Genomic DNA, 19,065 nt, shown 5'->3' with positions numbered 1-19,065 from the left:
TGCACAAGACGAGAAAGTGGTACCGGACCTTTTTTTACCACTTTGTTGACATCGCTGTGGTAAATGCTTTCATTTTACACAAGGAATTGGCCAAGACTACAAATCAGAAGCCATTATCCCAGAAAGCGTTCCGAGAGACACTCATTTTGGAACTTGCAGGACTGCCCACCAAAAGCTTGGCTGTTGAAACTCCACCACGTCCTTCTTGTGGTGTGTGCCATTTGCCGGTGTACATCACCACAGACAGCACTGTAGGGAGGCGGAAGTGCAAGGTGTGCCAGCGGAACACTCCCGTACAGTGCCATGTTTGTGATGTAGGTTTTTGCTTCCAGCCTAACAGAAACTGCTTTTATGAGTTTCATAATCAGCTTTTCCCGTTGGACCTAAGTATCAACACTGCCTAGCCATGTGCAACATGTTGTAAATAGTTTGTTTTGTAAATAGTTCTATTTTTTGACTCATGTCACAGCACTGCCAAGCTACGTGCACTACTTTGTAAATATATTGTATTTTTGACTCATGTCACAGCACTGCCAAGCTATGTGCAATAATTGGTAAATAGTTAGTATTTTTGAATCATGTCACTGCACTGCCAAGCTACGTGCAATACTTTGTAAATAGTTAGTATTTTTGACTCATGTCACAGCACTGCCAAGCTACGTGCACTACTTTGTAAATATATTGTATTTTTGACTCATGTCACAGCACTGCCAAGCTACGTGCAATACTTTGTGAAATTTGTATTTTTGACTCATGTCACAGCACTGCCAAGCTACGTGCAATACATTGTAAATAGTTTGTATTTTTGAGTCATCTCAAAGCACTGCCAAGCTACGTGCAATAATTTTTTATCACAGGTTGTTGATGACTACTATATTGTAAACATATAAAAACCTATAAATACAATTTAATTTGTGCTATAATGTTGTACATTTTCCTAAACCATGCAAAATCATGTAAGTGAATAAAGACATTGTTTCATTTTATATGAGTAAGTAATCGGGTGTCCTTTTGGAGGCTTCAAGTAGCACACAGAGAAAATGCACATAAATGCCTTTTAAAATACATCCAGAAAGTTAGTATTTTCCAGAAAAACAGTGTATATTGTTCTGTCACACACTAAATCAGGAATAAAATGTGTGGAAATGGTCAGATAAGCATGTTAGACCGCAATGTAGAAGGTGGTACCAAGTGTCCCTTTGGAGTCTCCAAGTGGCTTTTTTTGGAAAGACACCCAGACATACACTAACAAAAAAGCTTGTAAAAATCCCATTTTTGCTTGTATCAACTTCAAATTTTCAAAATAGACTGTCAAGACCTGTGGTTGTAGATCAATTATATTTTCAGGCTCATTTACCACTGGCTTGTTAATTATTTTGCCATAGAAATGTAAAAATGGAAATTTTTCAAAAGAGAAAATATCTTGAAAGCTGTATTTCTGCTGCCATATCTATGAAATAGTTATTGCTAGAACAGTTCTGCATTTCTAATAGTAAAATTTGAAGTGTTAGCTTTCAAAAGACACATTGGTTATGTTTGTAGATAGTATGTTGCATGAGCAACAGCCTTTTTATTTTGGGTATGCCATTTGCCAGAGTGGGGGGGGGAGGCTGGCTCGACGTCTAAGAGGTTAACACAGTGATTGCTATCAGAATGTGAGGAGACTTTTAACCAGCATAACTAAAAATGTTTCAGGATCAAATCTGTTACCCTACCTTTAAGATTCAAACAACCCCAAAGTAATAAAACTATTTTATTTCTGCTTATACAGTATCAGTACATACTATTCTACACAAAGGATTGAGTCACAATGTAATTCTTTCCTCTGTCATACATGCTCACTCAGACTCAGTGACTCAAGGTCACGACAGGTGTAGTAACACATACAGGTTTTGACTGGTTGATGAATGTACTGAGCAGCATTGGTAGCCTGTGGTCACACTGCACTGATGAAACCAATAGCGCTGACTCCCACATACACAATGAGGAAGTCAAGTGCAAGTCTTTCTTACATTACTCTTAAACTGCCAGCCATTAGTCTAAGCACTGCTGACATCTTTTATTTACCCAATCTGTTCTATAATGCTTCTCTCGGCTTGTTAAATAGGATGATATCCATTTGTTTTGCTTAAACTTGGAGATTAATTTAAGAAATACAATTTTTGACACAATATGGTTATGTGTTATGCATATTTGTCATAATGCAAACAATCATAATGTCCTTAAATAGGCTTTATTTAATGCAAAACCATTTTTATTATATATATATATATATATATATATATATATATATATATATATATATATATATATATATATATATATATATATATATATGATGATGATGATGAGGTGATTTTGTGGAATTTACCCAGATAAATTTGTGTGTCTATTTTATTTATTTTGTAGAAATGGTATAGATTGAGCATTTTGTCCCATGGGGTTCCCTGATGTTGCTTTTTTATCCTAGCATTCTGGCTTTATGGGCTTCACTGGCTTTGATAGTCTATACATTAGGAATTCTCTACTTGGGGGTAGAGCTTGTGTAATCTTATTATTATGTGTGTGTGTGCGTGTGTGCACGTGAGTGTGTGTGCATGCTTGGATTGATGACAGAGATGAAGTATCTACAGTAGCTGATCTGATCATCACTGTGGTCTGATATGATTAAACCCTGTTCAGATAGACTGTGTATGAGAGTTTTCAACACAAATGCGTGTGTGGGGTTTTTTGTGTAAGTATCTGGGCATGTGTGTGTGTGTGTGTGTGTGTGTGTGGAATATGTAAAGAGAAAGTATACAATGGGGGCAACCTATGTGAGAGAGAGGAGATTGTTTTACAAGCTTCATGTTTATATTCAACATTATTTCACATTTATTTATTCACATTTTGTATGGAAAATGATGTTGTTCAGGGTTTACTCTGTCATACTATTTCATAACTCAGGAGATCTAATGGAGACAAATGTGTAAGACTATAGAGCTTTGAAATATATGATAATTTGGTTTGGATTTTATAAGAAATCTTTTTTTTTGGGACTACACTCTTTTAAAAAACACAAAAAAAAAAACTTAGCCGTGTTTTCACAATGTGTACATATAACTATATGTCACCAGCATGTATGTATGTAAGAAAATATGTTTATGCATGTATTAGCACACTGCATTGCTTTTAAATTGTGCAGGTGGAAAGGATGCGATAAAGACAGAATAAGACACATGCACACACACACACACACACAGTGATCTGGCATCTGGGCAATGAGGCGAAAAAAAGCTAATTAGCCAAGCAGCCTTCTTAAACAACCCTCAATTAAATCAGCTGTCCGTGCAGACGCTGCTTCAGCCGGACTACTGCCTGATTTGTGTAGCCTGTCTGTTTACTGGCACGGGCTGACTGGCTGTGTCCCAACCCAATTGGGTCTGTCCTTACACACACACTTTCAGATACATGCACAAAGACTGGTCACTTCTTCAGCACAAATGTCAGTTGGATAGTAATTTAGTGTTATTCTGAAAACGGCTGTTCATCAATGCAGTTGACTTTAATAATGACGCCACGTTGTGCTTAAACACTGGGAATCTTGACAGGCTTTTATGGCCAGGATGATGTGCAATGCAGCGAAGGAAAGATACAGAGGGGAAGTAATCAGATAATGGAGTACAGGTGCATGATATTTAAGAGAGAGAGAGAAAAGCCACATTCACACTTACCAAGTTCTGCTCAAATCTGATTTTGTTTTTGTGAGGATATTTACATGACCTTTAAATGCGTGGTCTAAATAGATAAGACTATGATATATGATATCACATGTTAATATGTTCATACTTGACATGTTTGGTTAGACTCTGGTGCGATTGCAGTTCTTTTGAGTAAATGCTAATGCTGCCACCCGAACTTTGGAGGGGGACTGACAGAAATCACATGAATTGTGACCTTGATGTCAGATTTATAAAAATGTAAAGACATATATACCATATTGAAATTTAATTTTCACATCAGAAAAATTCTGTGTCCATCCAAACTGCAGTGTGAATGTAGCCAAAGTGACATGAAGTAACAAGATGAGGGATATCAGGACAGGTGACAATGACGAAACGTCTGATAATAATGATGACAGGAAGGTTATGATGAAGGGAAACAGAATAACCTGGTGTGAAAAAGATAATGAAAGCCAGACGGCTTCTGGGTAATGGTAGTGATATTGTGGCAGGTGTGTGAGCTGGGTAATCTCTGTTTGCTGTCTTTTATCTTAAAGCCACACATCTATTCACACACTCACAGGTGGATGAATTTTTCTTAAAACGCAGCAGTCCTCACAAAGACATCTCTATCCCAGATCTTCTTTAGCTTCTCTGGAGGTCTCTAGAGAAAGAAGCTCCCCACTACAGGACTAGGGTTATTTGCCACTTTTCTGCCCTCTACTGCCCTTGCATGTCCTCCAGGGTCCTCAGAGCTCACACGAACAATGATGTGTCAAAGTCAATTAGACCTTGATTGATTTTTTTCACCCTGTATTTGACTGATTCACTTGTTCACATATTCTCTCAGTGAATGATATAATTGGGGATGTAATTGGATGGAATGAGGAAGGCTTAAGGTTTTGTTTAGGGGATAAAGAAGGTCAACGAATAACCTTGAAATAGGCTTCAGTAAGTTGTGCTTTTGTGATCTGTAGGTCAAAGGTGGAAAGTAGTTTACAGCAAAAACTTAAAGTTAAATAAAATGCTTTAAACATTTATAATTGTTTAAAAAAATAATGATAAAAATGTGTTATTATAACCTTTTTAAAGTTAATGCCACATATTTCTGTCTGAAATATCATTTTTCATAGCCATTGCTGCCTACCCTTACGAAAAAGAAGTATACTTCAAGTTAATTTTATTAAGAATACTTAAGTAATGTTGGAGTATAGTTTTAAGTATACTTTATGTAGTAAGTGTACTAACATTTATGTTCTAGTAGTATACTTGTAAGTGTACTGCTTGAATACCGCTTGGGACTAAATTGGCCCACTTTTAGTATATAGAAGTATACTTCTAAGTGTACTATAAGTGTAAGAGTAGTCAACTTTAAGTGTACAACTAGTGCACAATTAGTTCTTCATTTGTACTGCAAGTGAACTCATGAGTATTCTAGTAGTTTTCTAGACTTATACTTCAAGTGTACATGCAAATGTTCTGTTAGTGTAATCTTAGTAAACTAGTAGGTTACTTATTGTGTGCTGCAGGTATACTTCCAAGTGTTCTTTTAATATACTTTTAGTTAACTAGTAGTTTACTAGTCATATACTGAAAGTGTACATGCAAGTGTTCTGTTAGTGTACTCTTAGTAAACTAGTAGGTTACTTATTGTGTGCTGCAGGTATACTTCCAAGTGTTCTTTTAATATACTTTTAGTTAAGTAGTAGTTTACTAGTCATATACTGAAAGTGTACATGCAAGTGTTCTGTTAGTGTACTCTTAGTAAACTAGTAGGTTACTCATTGTGTGCTGCAGGTATACTTCCAAGTGTTCTTTTAATATACTTTTAGTTAACTAGTAGTTTACTAGTCATATACTGAAAGTGTACATGCAAGTGTTCTGTTAGTGTACTAAACTAGTACTACTACTTTTTATGTGCTGCTTGTGTAACAAAGCACTTTGACACTGATGATCATCTGCAGGTTTTTATTAAACACACTCATTCCAACAGACAAGGTCAAACAACAGCAAACACAGCAATGTAGGGCAGGCAAATCTTGTAGTCATGAAACAGGCAAATGGGTCAGGGCAGTCAACAAACATAAACCAGGTAAAACAGATTAAGATTAATAAATACAGATAGATAAGCAGGCAGGCAAACCGCTCAGCAATGATAGCCGGTACAAATCAAGACTTTGCACTGACTGAATGGTTCCAGAGAGTTTATATAGGCTGTCCAATGAGTTTCAGGTGGCAGACCAATCAGTCCAGGCATGCAGGCTTATGGGAAATGGAGTCCAGAACGAAAGTTAATATTCAGGGGGTTCAGCTATATTATATAGATATATATATATACAACCTCAAATCAGAAAAAGTTGGGACACTGTAGAAATTGTGAGTAAAAAAGGAATGGAATAATTTACAAATCTCATAAACTTTATTTACAATAGAATAGATAACATATCAAATATTGAAAGTGAGACATTTTGAAATGTCATGCCAAATATTGGCTCAATTTGGACTTTATGAGAGCTACACATTCCAAAAAAGTTGGGACAGGTAGCAATAAGAGTATAAAAGTTAAATGTACATATAAGGAACAACTAAAGGACCAATTTGCAACTTAATTGGCAACATGATTGAGTATAAAAAGTGTGCCAGTGTCTCTCAGAAGTCAAGATGGGCAGAGATAGTCTATATTCTATTGTGGATAAAAAATAAGTTTATGAGATTTGTGAATTATTCCATTCCTTTTTTACTCACAATTTCTGCAGTGTCCCACTGTAGTGTCCCATTATATATATATATATATATATATATATATATATATATATATATATATATATATATATATATATATATATATATATATATATATAATTTTTGTATTTATTATTTTTGTTTGATTAGCTCACTGATAGCACACGAAAGATTTAGCTTCAAATTGAAAATACAATTAAAAGGTACAAGTATAAAAATGAATACACAGGAACATTGTATTGTACTTTAAGTGCATTATATTTATATTTATAGTATGATGTTAAGTTCATTTAAAGTAAAGTTAAGTAGTAAACTACTAGTTAACTAAAAGTATAGTAAAAGAAAACTTGCAAGTATACCTGCAGCACACAATTACAAACTTACTAGTTTACTAAGAGTACACTAACAGAACACTTACATGTACAATTTCAGTATGAGTACACTAGTTAACTAAAAGTATAATAAAAGAATACTTGCAAGTATACCTGCAGCACAAAATTAATAACTTACTAGTTTACTAACACTAAAGATTCTCCATAAAGATAATATACATTTGTACACTACATATACTTTCAAAATTTACTTAAAATATACTGTTTCTAAAGGATGCTAAATAATGTATTTTATAAATATGCTGTCAGTGCATTATTATAATGATAACTTTAACAGATAAAGTATACCTAAAATAAACTTTAAAATAAGTTCAAATTAGTATACTTTAAAAATTACACAGAACTTTAACTCCAAGTATATTTTTTAAAGTATACTTTTAGAAAATATACTAAAGTATAATTATTTTGAAATATGTTAAAAGTTTAATTGTAAGCAAATATGTTGTAAGCATACTTTCAATATATTCAAAGATGGTACATTTCTTTCTAAGTATATTTGTAATGTACTAATTTAAATATACTTGAAATACAATAAAGTATATTTATTTTTCACCAGGGCTAATCATATGGCTTTTTGCAGTTTTCTTGATGTAGCTTTCGTTGTTGCATTTTTACTTTAAACTTTTAAGTATATGTCAATAAACAAGTATAGGCCAAATATACTTAGACATTTCGGTCAGTATAGGTCAAGTATACTTTAGTACAATTTAAGTATATTTCTGCGAAGTACCTAAAGTACATTTTAGAGAAGTACATAAAAAGTTAACTGAAAGTATACTTTCTTATTTTAAAGTTTAAAAGAAGTATACTTATAGCACACTTGAATAAACTTCTTTTTCGTAAGGGTAGTGCACTTTGTTTTTGGTTGATTTGCACAAGAAAATAGATTTTTTTTGATACTTAATCGAATTACTTCACATGGATCCATTTTATCATCATGGGTGTTGCTATGGAAATAAATAATTTCCAAAGAAATCCAACGACATAACAATTTAGCTGTCATGTACTGTAACTACATTAATTCCAGCATTAGTGTACAATTTGTAATACATGCTTGTATGTTTGGCATTTCTTTCAGACACAAAACGCGGAGGGGGTTCATGTTCCTCTGACACATCAGCTGCTGCGAGTCATTGTGCGTGTGCTCCAGTACCGTATGTTGCTCACAGGTGAACACTGTTGTGTTTAGTGACTTTGGATTGAAGTAAATTGTTGTGAGTTTGTATGAGAGGTTGTAATTATTTACAATTCTGTACATTTAAAATAAACGTGCTGTTATCTCATTTTTTATCCATCTTATTCTTTACAGATTACTTAAACAATCTCTCACCAGATTCTAAAGAGTATGAAGACACACAAGGTATTGCTGTCTCACACATACACATAATATATGTGACCCTTGACCACATAAACATAGCACTTTTTTTGTTTTGTAGCTATAGCCAATAATATGTATGGGTCAAAATTATCAATTTTAAATGTCAAAATCATTAGAATATTAAAGGAAAACACCACTGTTTTTCAATATTTTACTATGTTCTACCTCAACTTAGACAAATTAATACATACCTATCTTTTTTCAATGCCTGCACTTAATCTTCCTACACTGCGTCGTGAATGTGTTAGCATTTAGCCTAGCGCCATTCATTCCTTAGGATCCAAACAGGGATGAATGAAGAAGCCACCAAACACTTTTCCTTATTTAAAGACAGGGAGTTACACGAGTAAGTATGCTGGCACAAAATAAGACTTGGCAATTTTTTATGCAGATAAAAAATGAGAACTATATTGTATGATGGAAGAGCAATTAGTTTGCAGCACTTCGACCTCGGCGCGCAGTAAGATCATCACTCCTGACTACTCCCCCTCTCGCTCAAACTTCCCTCAATATTACTGCACCCAAAGGTCGAAGTGCTGCAAACTAAGTGCTCTTCCTCCATACAATATAATTCTCATTATTTATCCGCTTAAAAAAATCGTCACGTTTTGTTTTGTGCCACCATACTTACTTGTGTAGCTACTCATGTAACAGTCTTTAAATAGGGAAAACATGGAAGTGTTTGGTGGCTTCTAAATCATCCCTGTTTGGATCCTAAGGAATGAATGGGGCTAGGCTAAATGCTAACACATTCACAACGCGCTGTAGGAAGATTAAGTCCACGCATTGAAAAAAGATGGGAATGTATGAATTCGTTGAGGTAAGAACTTAGTAAAATATTGAAAAACTGTGTTGTTTTAGCCTGGTTAGCCAGACCTACATCAAGATGTAAGGTCTGGCAACTCTTCACACAAACGGCTCAATGCAAGGGGCGGGATATAAGGTTGTCCCTCAAAATGCCTCTGCACGCAATAGGATAGCGCTATGACGGATCAGAGCAACGAAGAAGGTGATGAGTTACCGTAACCAGTCGGCAAAACTCCAAACACATCTTTCTTGCTTAAAAAGGACTTCAGTAGGGTTTATTTGCTCTTCTCTCAAAGAAAAACATAAGTCTAAGTCCTCCAGAGTCGCGGCCAAAGCCGCTTCAAAAGAAAGCTGTTCGCCAGCAGCAGCAGCCATTCTCTGTTTTCAAGTAGGAACCGTTGCAGCTCTGTCGTCATCATGTTAAGCCCGCCCCACAGACGCTACACACGATGTGATTGGCCTGACCAAATTTTGGTTTTTGGACCGGTTAAGTGTATTGTGAGTGCCTAGACTAAACCCTGGCAGCAAATATATTTTGCGGCCGCTAGGGTGCGTCTAGATTTCTAGGCTAGTGTTGTTTTCCTTTAAGTAAAGATCATGTTCCATGAAGATTTTTTGTAAAATTTCCTACCATAAATATGTAGGGAATAATTGACAACGGGCCATTGAATTATAAGAAAATAATGCACACCCAAGGTGCAATGCGGCACGACGCGAAGCGGAGTGTGCATTATTTTCAATTAATTCAAAGGACCAGAGTCAATTATTCCTCTTATACCACGGTTACAACAAACATTGCTCTGGTGCCTATTTTTTAAGACATTTGACAAGTTAGGTGTGCGGTTATCAGAAATTAATGCATACCCACGGAACATTTCTCAGCCAATCAGAATACAGCATTCAACAGACCCGTGGTATATATATATATATATATATATATATATATATATATATATATATATATATATATATATATATATATATATAATAAACTACTTTTTATTAGTGATATGTGTTGCTTTGGACAACTTTTAAATTTAAATTTTTTTTCCCCCTCAGATTTCAGATTGTCAAATAGTTATCCTATCCTAACAAACATCCAAACATCAATGGAAAGCTTATTTATCCAGCTTTCAGATGATGCATACATTATAATAAAAAATTTATCCTTATGCCTGGTTTTGTGGTCCAGGGTCACATACAGTACAGTAATGACAAGCATTTCCCATCTCTGAACTGTACGAACATTAATTATGGTTTTGACTTCTTATCAACAGCTGCATTGGCAATCGTGTCAGAGGTTGCCGACCAGGTTAATGACAATCTAAAACATGGGGTGAGTTGTTTCTGTGTGAACTAAAGTGTTGATAAAAGGGAAGAGTAGAGATGATGTCATGAAATTGTCCAGGTGTCCAGAGACAAAGACAGCAGTGTGAAAAGACCTCATTCCCTGAATCATTCTCTGTTGGTCTCTTCATCTTTATTTCTCCTCTGTATTTTCAGGAGAACTTGCTCCGACTGGTCCACATTGACTACAGTGTGAGGGGCAAGAGAGACCTTCTTCAGCCAGGAAGGGTAAATACTATATACTGTACTGATCTGTTTTACACCCTTGTAGGCTGCCTTGTCTACAAGCAGTGGCGGCTCGTGACTGCTCATCCGAGGGGCACAAATTCAAAATATGTGTTCGGAGTATCATGTGTGATGCTTGTGTTTTCGAAATATGTGTTTGTTGCAATATGTGAACCATGTGCATCACGTGTTTTGTCAAAATAAGTGCCTACTGCACACGCGTCAAAACCGTTTATGATAAAAGAGAAGCTCACGTTCACAAAATACACACAAGACACTCCCTTAACAGGAAACTTTGATTACGCATGAGATTATGCGAGTATCTGGCAAACACGAGCGTCTCTTTTATCATAAACACATATTTTGAAAATTGAGAACCACACACATGATGGGCTACATACATGTTGTGTCGACTTCGCATGGAGCGCCCTCAAAAAAAGAAGTCACCGGCTGCCACTGCCTACAAGTCTGCTATGTATAACAGAAATACAAACAGTTCTCGTGAAGCACATAGGCAATGTTTGTGATTTCCTGTTTATAGTTTACTATTTCTTTTACTGGCTGTTAAACCTGAAAGATTAGTAACTGTTATTTCAGTAGATATCAAAGAGTCAACTGGTTTACACCCTCATTCATAACTTACCTGGCCTCTGACATTTGTGTGTATTTCAGGTTTTTGTCAAGGAGGGCACTCTGATGAAAGTCTCTCGTAAATGCCGACAGCCAAGACACCTCTTCCTGGTATCTTGTCATACTTTATCTGATTTATGATTTCACACAATGCACATTTACATTATGCTTCATTAGCCTAATTAATCTTATGAATGGGTTGCCCTGCATTTTTTTTTACTTCACACACGTAAGTCTTCACACACACACACAAACACATCATCCAGGTTAACGTCCCTAGTGAGCAAGCATGTGTTCGAATTATTTCAGACACTGAAGGTTAAATTAGCTAAGGCTGCCCCCACCCCTCTTGTTTTCGAGGGTCCTGTTTCCCCTCAGGATGTCTGCTGTAGGTCATTGGATGCCAGCTTCCTGTCTGTAGTATACTGACAGAAGTAGATCCTGAGAAAAACAGATCGACACTGATTCGCTACAGCTGAAAACAACACTAAAATGTTCAAGCAAATAGTTCTGTTTACCTGGATGTGATCGCTGAAATACAATTTCATGCTTTAATAATGTCATCTGAGAAGATTTGAGTCTGTGTCGCCGTAATATTAGGCTCCTTCTGGCCTCTGCACAGATTTGCCATTACATTTTGCGTTTGTTCTCTTTAGCAAACACATCTTTTACACATGTACACAGTGTAAAGTTTGTTTTAGGCATTGAGGGGCTTATTTCACAAGATTTTAGAAACTGGAGGGGCTTTTATATTTTAATCTCTCACGCACTATCCTTAAGGGACGCCTCCACTTTTTTGAAAATATGCTCATTTTCCAGCTCCCCTCGAGTTAAACATTTGATTTGTACCTTTTCGGAATCCATCTCCGGGTCCGGCGGTATCACTTTTAGCATAGCTTAGCACAATCCATTCAATCTGATTAGACCATTAGCATCGCGCAAAAAAATAACCAAAGAGTTTCTATATGTTTTCCTATATAAAGCTTGACTCTTCTGTAGTAACATCTTGTACTAAGATGGAAAATTAAAAGTTGTGATTTTCTAGACAGATATGGCTAAGAACTATCCTCTCATTCTGGTGTAATAATTAAGGACTTTGCTGCTGTAACATGGCTGCAGGAGGCTCAATGAAATTACGCAGCAGCCGAAAATAGTCCCCTTAGTAACTTTCAAAAGCAGGGGACTAATTTCGGGCACTACGTACTTCAAGTTTTAAATAGGAAAAATATCGAAACTCTTTGGTTATTTTTTTGCGCGATGCTAATGGTCTCATCAGATTCAATGGCTTATGCTAAGCTATGCTAAAAGTGATAGCGCAAGACCCGGAAATGTGCTGAATGGATTCCAAAACGGTAAGAATTAAATGTTTAACTCTAGAGGAGCTGAAAAATTAGTATTTTTTCAAAAAAAGTGGAGTGTCCCTTTAACTCTGAAACCCTCTCTGAGTCTATCAAGCTTTGATTTATACCGATTTATGAGAGCTTGTGACTTATGTCACAGAGTCTGGGTGCGAAGTGATGATGTCAGAGAGCCCCCTGATAACCAGTACTCGCACAGATCCGAATGTAATTTATGGTGTAATAAGTGAATCGGCTCAAAAAACACAGCCAAGCAACCATCAGTCATGCACTAATGCCCAAGGGCCCTTTCCTCCCATCAAAACTACCCATCACTGCTTGTATCGTTTTCCACCTCTGCCCTACAAAAAAGTCATACAGTGTGTAATATCTTTGAAGGATGGCTTCTGGATCGGAAATGCATAGGGACTGAGTTGCCATGTTCATGAAAGTCATATCAGGTTATTTGTAAAACTGAGTTGTTGATGGCCTGGGTATGTCATGGAAATTATTGAAAAGGTACATATTTGAAATATCTAAAAAAATCATTGTGTAAAACCCTACTGAACCCTGCTCATCTGTACTGAGCTATAATGAATAGAAAACTATAAAATAATTGTATACTCCAGAATAAGTACTGACTACAGAGTGCAGTTTTAAGTTTGGGAGCTTGTTTTTGTAGCTACTGTAAATGTGTTATAGCACTATGGACATCATAGTTGTTTGTTTTCTCGCATGTTTCTTCACCCAGGTCTCAGGGGGTTCGTAGAGCAGAATTGATAGCGTTTTCATTTACAGCATTGTTATTTCCATTACATTCTGAGCCGTTTCAGGGTTGTTGTGGCTGTCAGTGTTTATGTTTTTGTTGTCCCTGTCCTACGGCCTCCACCCAAAAGGCTTTCTCAGGAGTGTCGGGCTGAATTCCTGGACCCTGCCTCTGAACTGCGGATGTTTGGGGCACGCACTTTTTATGTTTGATGATGTCACCTCTTTTGTTTGGAGCTATATATGTCAAGCAAACACAATGGTTTTAAGTGTGGGGCTAGACTTTATACGGGCGTGAGCGTGTATTCCTAGCACAACTACATCATTGTCAGGACTAGAGGATAGAAAATAGTCCATTGGATCAAGCAAACGCTATTGTATTGAACGTGTGAATTGCTTTGTTGAGTGCTAAAGTGAACGTGCTAACTTTGTGGAAAAATCTGTAGACAGAAATAAAACAGATCGGTGTGAAAACTTTTAGGTTTTACTGCCCTCATGTGGTGGACAAAAACACAACCAAAAAGGACACAAAGATTACATTTTTGGTGAGAGAAACATATCACCGTTATACTTTTTAAACTTTTACATACAAAATTTTGCTATGGTTATGAATGATGTGTAACCCTGCCTGTGAAAAAAATTGATTTACATAAAATCATCCAAACATTTTGTCAAAATATAACCTTGATATCTGTATAAGTAAGGTTATGTCAGTGATTAAAATTAAACTTTGATGCTGCAAATCTCAAAGTTAGACTATGAGACTGTAGGCTGGATTTCACAGACATGGTCACAAATACTGTATCAAATTGTGTGACTTACAGTATTAAATGATAGTTAAGTTTAAAAGTCCAATTTTATGTTGGCTTGACAAAGCCTGGTCTGAAAGTTTAAAACAGTTTGAAAGGTGGTTAACAGGATAAACGTCTATTCTTAAGAAGTTTACTTTAGTATTCTAGCTGGCATGTTAGCATAAAGCAAACATGATGCTATGGTACGTCCTGGCCAGGATTTTGGGTGCGTCTTTCGGAAGATGTGTTTGTCGACAGAATACGTCATAGAAGATTATTATTATTATTATTATTACAAAAAAGCAAAAGTTACATTTTAAGGTAAGAATGAAACTACGATTGTATGTCTTATGTTTTTAACTGAATGACATATGCGGTCAACAAATGCGACTTCCGGAAGACGCACCAAAATCCTGGCAAGGACGCGTCCAGGAAGAATGGCATGTATGGTCACCCTAGCTTTAGCATAAAGCTAACGTGATTTATCATGAAGGAAGCATGATTTAGCATGATTTAACATAAAGTTAGCATGATTTAGCATGAAGTTAGCATGATTTAGCATGAAGCTAGCATGATTTAGCATGAAGCTAGCATGATTTAGCATGAAGCTAGCATGATTTAGCATGAAGTAAGCATGATTGAGCATTATTTAACATAAAGCTAGCATGATTTAGCATGAAGAAAGCATGATTTAGCATGATTTAACAAAGTTTGCATGATTTAGCATGAAGCTAGCATGATTTAGCATGAAGCTAGCATGATTTAGCATGATTTAGCATGAAGTAAGCATGATTGAGCATGATTTAACATAAAGCTAGCATGATTTAGAATGAAGCTAGCATGATTTAGCATGAAGCTAGCATGAAGCTAGCATGATTAAGCATGAAGTTAGCCTGAAGCTTATATGATTTAACATGTAGTAAGCATGAAGCCAGCATTATTTAGCAAGAAGTTAGCATGATTTAACATGAAGCATTTTCACCTGACGGGTATAAGCATTATATTTACATTTACAAGTATATTAATAATATTAAATAATTTAAATATTAATCATATTAAATAATATTAAAAACATCTCAGGGTTCCCATGGGTCATGGAATTTCTGGAATATCCTGGAATTTTAAAGGTCTTTTCCAAACATTGAAAGTCAGGGGATTTTATATTTTTTGTCCATGTCATGGAACATCAGGGATTTTGTTTCTTTTTTGTTTGTTTTAGTTTGCATTTAATATAATCCGCTTGTTTAGTTAGGAATGCCGTTTTCGGGTCCAAGCCTCCACAGATTTCAAGTGAGACTACAATCTAAACAGCCGTTTATTGGCACTGTTTATTTATTTCACACATTTAGGCTAATTTCTTTATAAACACTACATTATCAGGCTCACTGCAGATTAGACATAGGTCAAGAAAATTCAACTTTTTAGTGAAAGTCAGGGAACTTGACATTTGGCTTAGAGTGGAAACCCTGTTATGTTACCCTGTACCACACTGTCAGCGCAAATCTGAGTAAATCTAAATGAATAGTAAGGAATAATTGACGGCAGGCTGTTGAATTATTCGAAAACAATGCACACCCACTGTGTAATACCAACCACTTACTACCACACATATATCTATTTATTTTTATAGTTTTAATTCAATTTCAACTTCCCATAACCCCCTTTTTTCAGTATTATCACTTGGTGTAGTGATAACTGTAATGCGGTCAACAGACCTGGAACTACTTCATAGGTGTATGTTTATTGAAAAATAAATAATGCACACACGTAGACACATATCAACCAATCAGAATAAAGCATTCTTTTAAAAATAACCCCATAATATAAAATGTAATAATAAAGTGCTACAAATTGCACTCATGTTGTTTATAACTGTGCATATTGGATGTATAGGAGATCTTATTGTAGTGTTTGTTTTGTGTTGCAGATGAATGATGTAATGCTGTACACATATCCTCAGCAGGACGGTAAATACAGACTAAAGAACACACTTACTCTAAGTGGGATGAAGGTGAGTCACAGATCAGTTTTGTATCAATAGCTGGATGTACTTCGTTAATAAAGCAGATCTAAATTTGATATTTTTATATATTTTCACAGGTCAGTAAACCAGTTTTAGACAATGTGCTCAACACACTCAGGATAGAAGTCGGTGATGTTACCATCACACTCTCAGCGAGGTAATCACATTTCCATGCATGCTGTCTGTACTACTGTAATTCGGTAGCTTCACACACTTCATCTCTCTCTCACACCCTTGTTCTGTCTGTGATAGTTCTTTAGGAGAGAGAGAGGACTGGTTTCACACGCTGAGCAGAGCTATAGCAGATCATGCTGCGGGTCTCAACACCTTCAGTTGTTCTAGTGAGGTCTGAAATCATCATTTTAAATTCCATTGTACAATTTCTAACTAGTTTTTATGCACCACAATTTTGTTTAAAGGGACAGTTCACCCAAAAATTTAAATTCTGTTTTTATTTACTCACTGTCATATTGTTACAAACCTGTATACATTTCTTTGTTTTGATGAACACGAAGGAAGATATTTTGAGGAATGTTTGTAACCTAACCGATCAAAGGCCCCATTGACTTCCATAGTTGGAAAGAAGAATACTATGGAAGTCAATGGGGCTTTTGATCGGTTTGGTTACAAACATTCCTCAAAATATCTTACTTTTTCTCTTTGAGAAAGTAAATAATTAAATGGCGATTTCTGACCCATGTTGCATCACTGTCAATGTGTCCATCCACAGGCTAGAGAGAAACTATGGATGTCTTTAGGAGAGGCCGCACCTGTTCTGGTTCCTGTTTCACATGTAATGATGTGCATGAACTGCACGTCTGATTTCAGTCTAACACTGCGACGACATCACTGCAATGCATGCGGAAAGGTAAAACATTGAATCCTGTCAGAGTGGGCCTGGTTATTTTAAAGTGACACTTTCTAGTTTTATATTTTCAAGACCCTTGTGATGGTGCATCGACTTAAAATAGGTTGAATGACATGTCTACCATAGCCTGACGGGGTCTGGATCGTAGTAACCCGAGCACAAAAAGAACTACAAAAATCTGCTTTACGGCATACATCACTTCCTCCACTTCCTCAAATTCGGACATGAGAGCGCAACTATTTATTTTCCTGATGTTTTTGTCATGGCCGAAGCAGCAACTAAGAAAAAGAAACCCAAAGTTTTGTCTGAGGTTCTGTCGGAGGAGATCAAACCCATGAAATTATATTCATATGACAAGCTGGAAGGCACACTTTGTGACCTAAAGAGTGCCTTCTTTTCCTTTGCGACAGTGCTGTGGCGCTTGTGGCCTCTAGGGACGCTAGACGTGAAAAATACATGTCTAGCACCCCATAGTGGCCAAAAAGTTCTGCGGTATGCCTTTAAAAGAACTGTCCCTTTTTAACAATTCTAAAGTTACTGAATTAATCCAAGATCTGTTGAGGGGTCAAAATAATATTATAAATGCAAAAAGAGATAATGTAAAAATAAACATGTTAACCATTTATATATTTATAAAGTTACTGAATAGTTCCAAAATATGTACAAAAAATATTAAAAATCAAGAAAACACAAACACAACAGTAACAAACACCCCTAACAATTGTCTTAAATATATGATATTAAAACTATAGACATGTGAGATTAAAGCATTAAAGACCCCCCCCCCCCAATCCGCCGGTCCACCTGGAATATCACTTGGCCCACCTTTCATCTCATATTTGGAGCCGGTCCTGATTGTTACATGTTGTGTATTGTTGATTATATTACTTTTTCAACAGTTTTGTGTTAATTGTTTTTATTTTTAGGTGGTGTGTCGTTCCTGCTCGAGGAACAGATACCCTCTTAAGTATCTGAAGGACAGGATGGCTAAAGTGTGTGACCACTGTTATGCCGAGCTCAGAAAGAGAGGTACGTCTAACAGACCAAAATGTAAGAACGGTTTTACAGACTTTTGGTTAGGAATAGTACAAAATATGTTAAACTATTCAAATCATTTTATACTTAGTATCACAGTGACCATTAAACTTTTTCAGTTGTTACCTTAGTTTGTCTTATTCTCAATTCTTCTTTTTAAGAGGGTAAACAATGTTTTTGTTTTTATTAAATTATTATTTGTTAATTCAACATTAACTTGGTTAATGTTTGTTTCTAATGCTTGTGTGTTCATGTAGGTGGTAATATTCCTGGAACATGTGGGAGTGCAAGTCCCCACACAAACAGGGCCAGCAGACCTTTATCTGCTGTGTTTCAAAGCCTCCAGCCACCGAGTCTGTGGAGGAACAGAAAGAGCACTTCGCCTCTCACACAGGTACACACACGTCCCCATAAACTTATTGAAAAATTATGCTAAATAATAACACATAACCTGTGTGTGTGCAGGTGTCTGTGGGTGCAGAGGGTTCCACTATGAGTGGCAGTCTGCAGAGACGCAAAAAGAGCAAAAGGAAGTGGAAGAGGCTGTGGTTCCTGCTCAAAGACAAGGTGCTCTACACCTTTAAAGCACGAGAGGTGAGGGGGCCCAGAGTCTCCTACACCAGTGTGTATTAGATTACACACACTAACATACTATATATACATCACATCTAGATACAGAAATCATTTAGATTACATTACACTACTCCTGTAGGCACCACCCAGCAAGCAATTTGCGTTTGAAGGGTGTCCACTGTAATATCCGTAAAAAACATTGGTTATTAATAAAAATGTATTAGATGCTTAAGCAGTGGCGGCTCGTGACTGTTCTTCCGAGGGGCGCAAATTCAAAATATGTGTTATGTGTGTTGCTCATGTTTTCAAAATATGTGTTTGTTGCGTCATGTGAACCACGTGCATCACGTGTCTTGTCAAAATAAGTGCCTGCTGCACACATTTCGAAACTGTTTATGATAAAAGAGACGCTCACATTCACAAAATACAAGCAAGACACTCCCTTAACACT

The 19,065-nt window shown here is 36.3% G+C and overlaps 1 protein-coding gene across 1 annotated transcript; it reads left to right on the top strand.

Annotated features, from left to right (window-relative positions):
• The first annotated feature begins 5,748 nt into the window (after positions 1-5,748).
• Positions 5,749-18,867, top strand: LOC135765734 (FYVE, RhoGEF and PH domain-containing protein 5-like). The gene is made up of 13 exons (XM_065275860.2): positions 5,749-5,793; positions 7,914-8,004; positions 8,145-8,195; positions 10,298-10,356; positions 10,524-10,595; positions 11,265-11,333; positions 16,043-16,126; positions 16,216-16,295; positions 16,391-16,484; positions 16,869-17,006; positions 17,933-18,035; positions 18,299-18,435; positions 18,507-18,867. The coding sequence occupies exons 1-13, from the start codon at positions 5,749-5,751 to the stop codon at positions 18,672-18,674; spliced, it is 1,191 nt and encodes a 396-aa protein (XP_065131932.1). The 3' UTR covers positions 18,675-18,867.
• Positions 18,868-19,065: the final 198 nt, after the last annotated feature.

Source organism: Paramisgurnus dabryanus, unplaced genomic scaffold, assembly GCF_030506205.2.
Source record: "Paramisgurnus dabryanus unplaced genomic scaffold, PD_genome_1.1 h2tg000259l_1_20975__unclustered, whole genome shotgun sequence".
Classification (NCBI taxonomy): domain Eukaryota; kingdom Metazoa; phylum Chordata; class Actinopteri; order Cypriniformes; family Cobitidae; genus Paramisgurnus; species Paramisgurnus dabryanus.
This window is presented reverse-complemented; position numbering and strand designations above follow the sequence as displayed.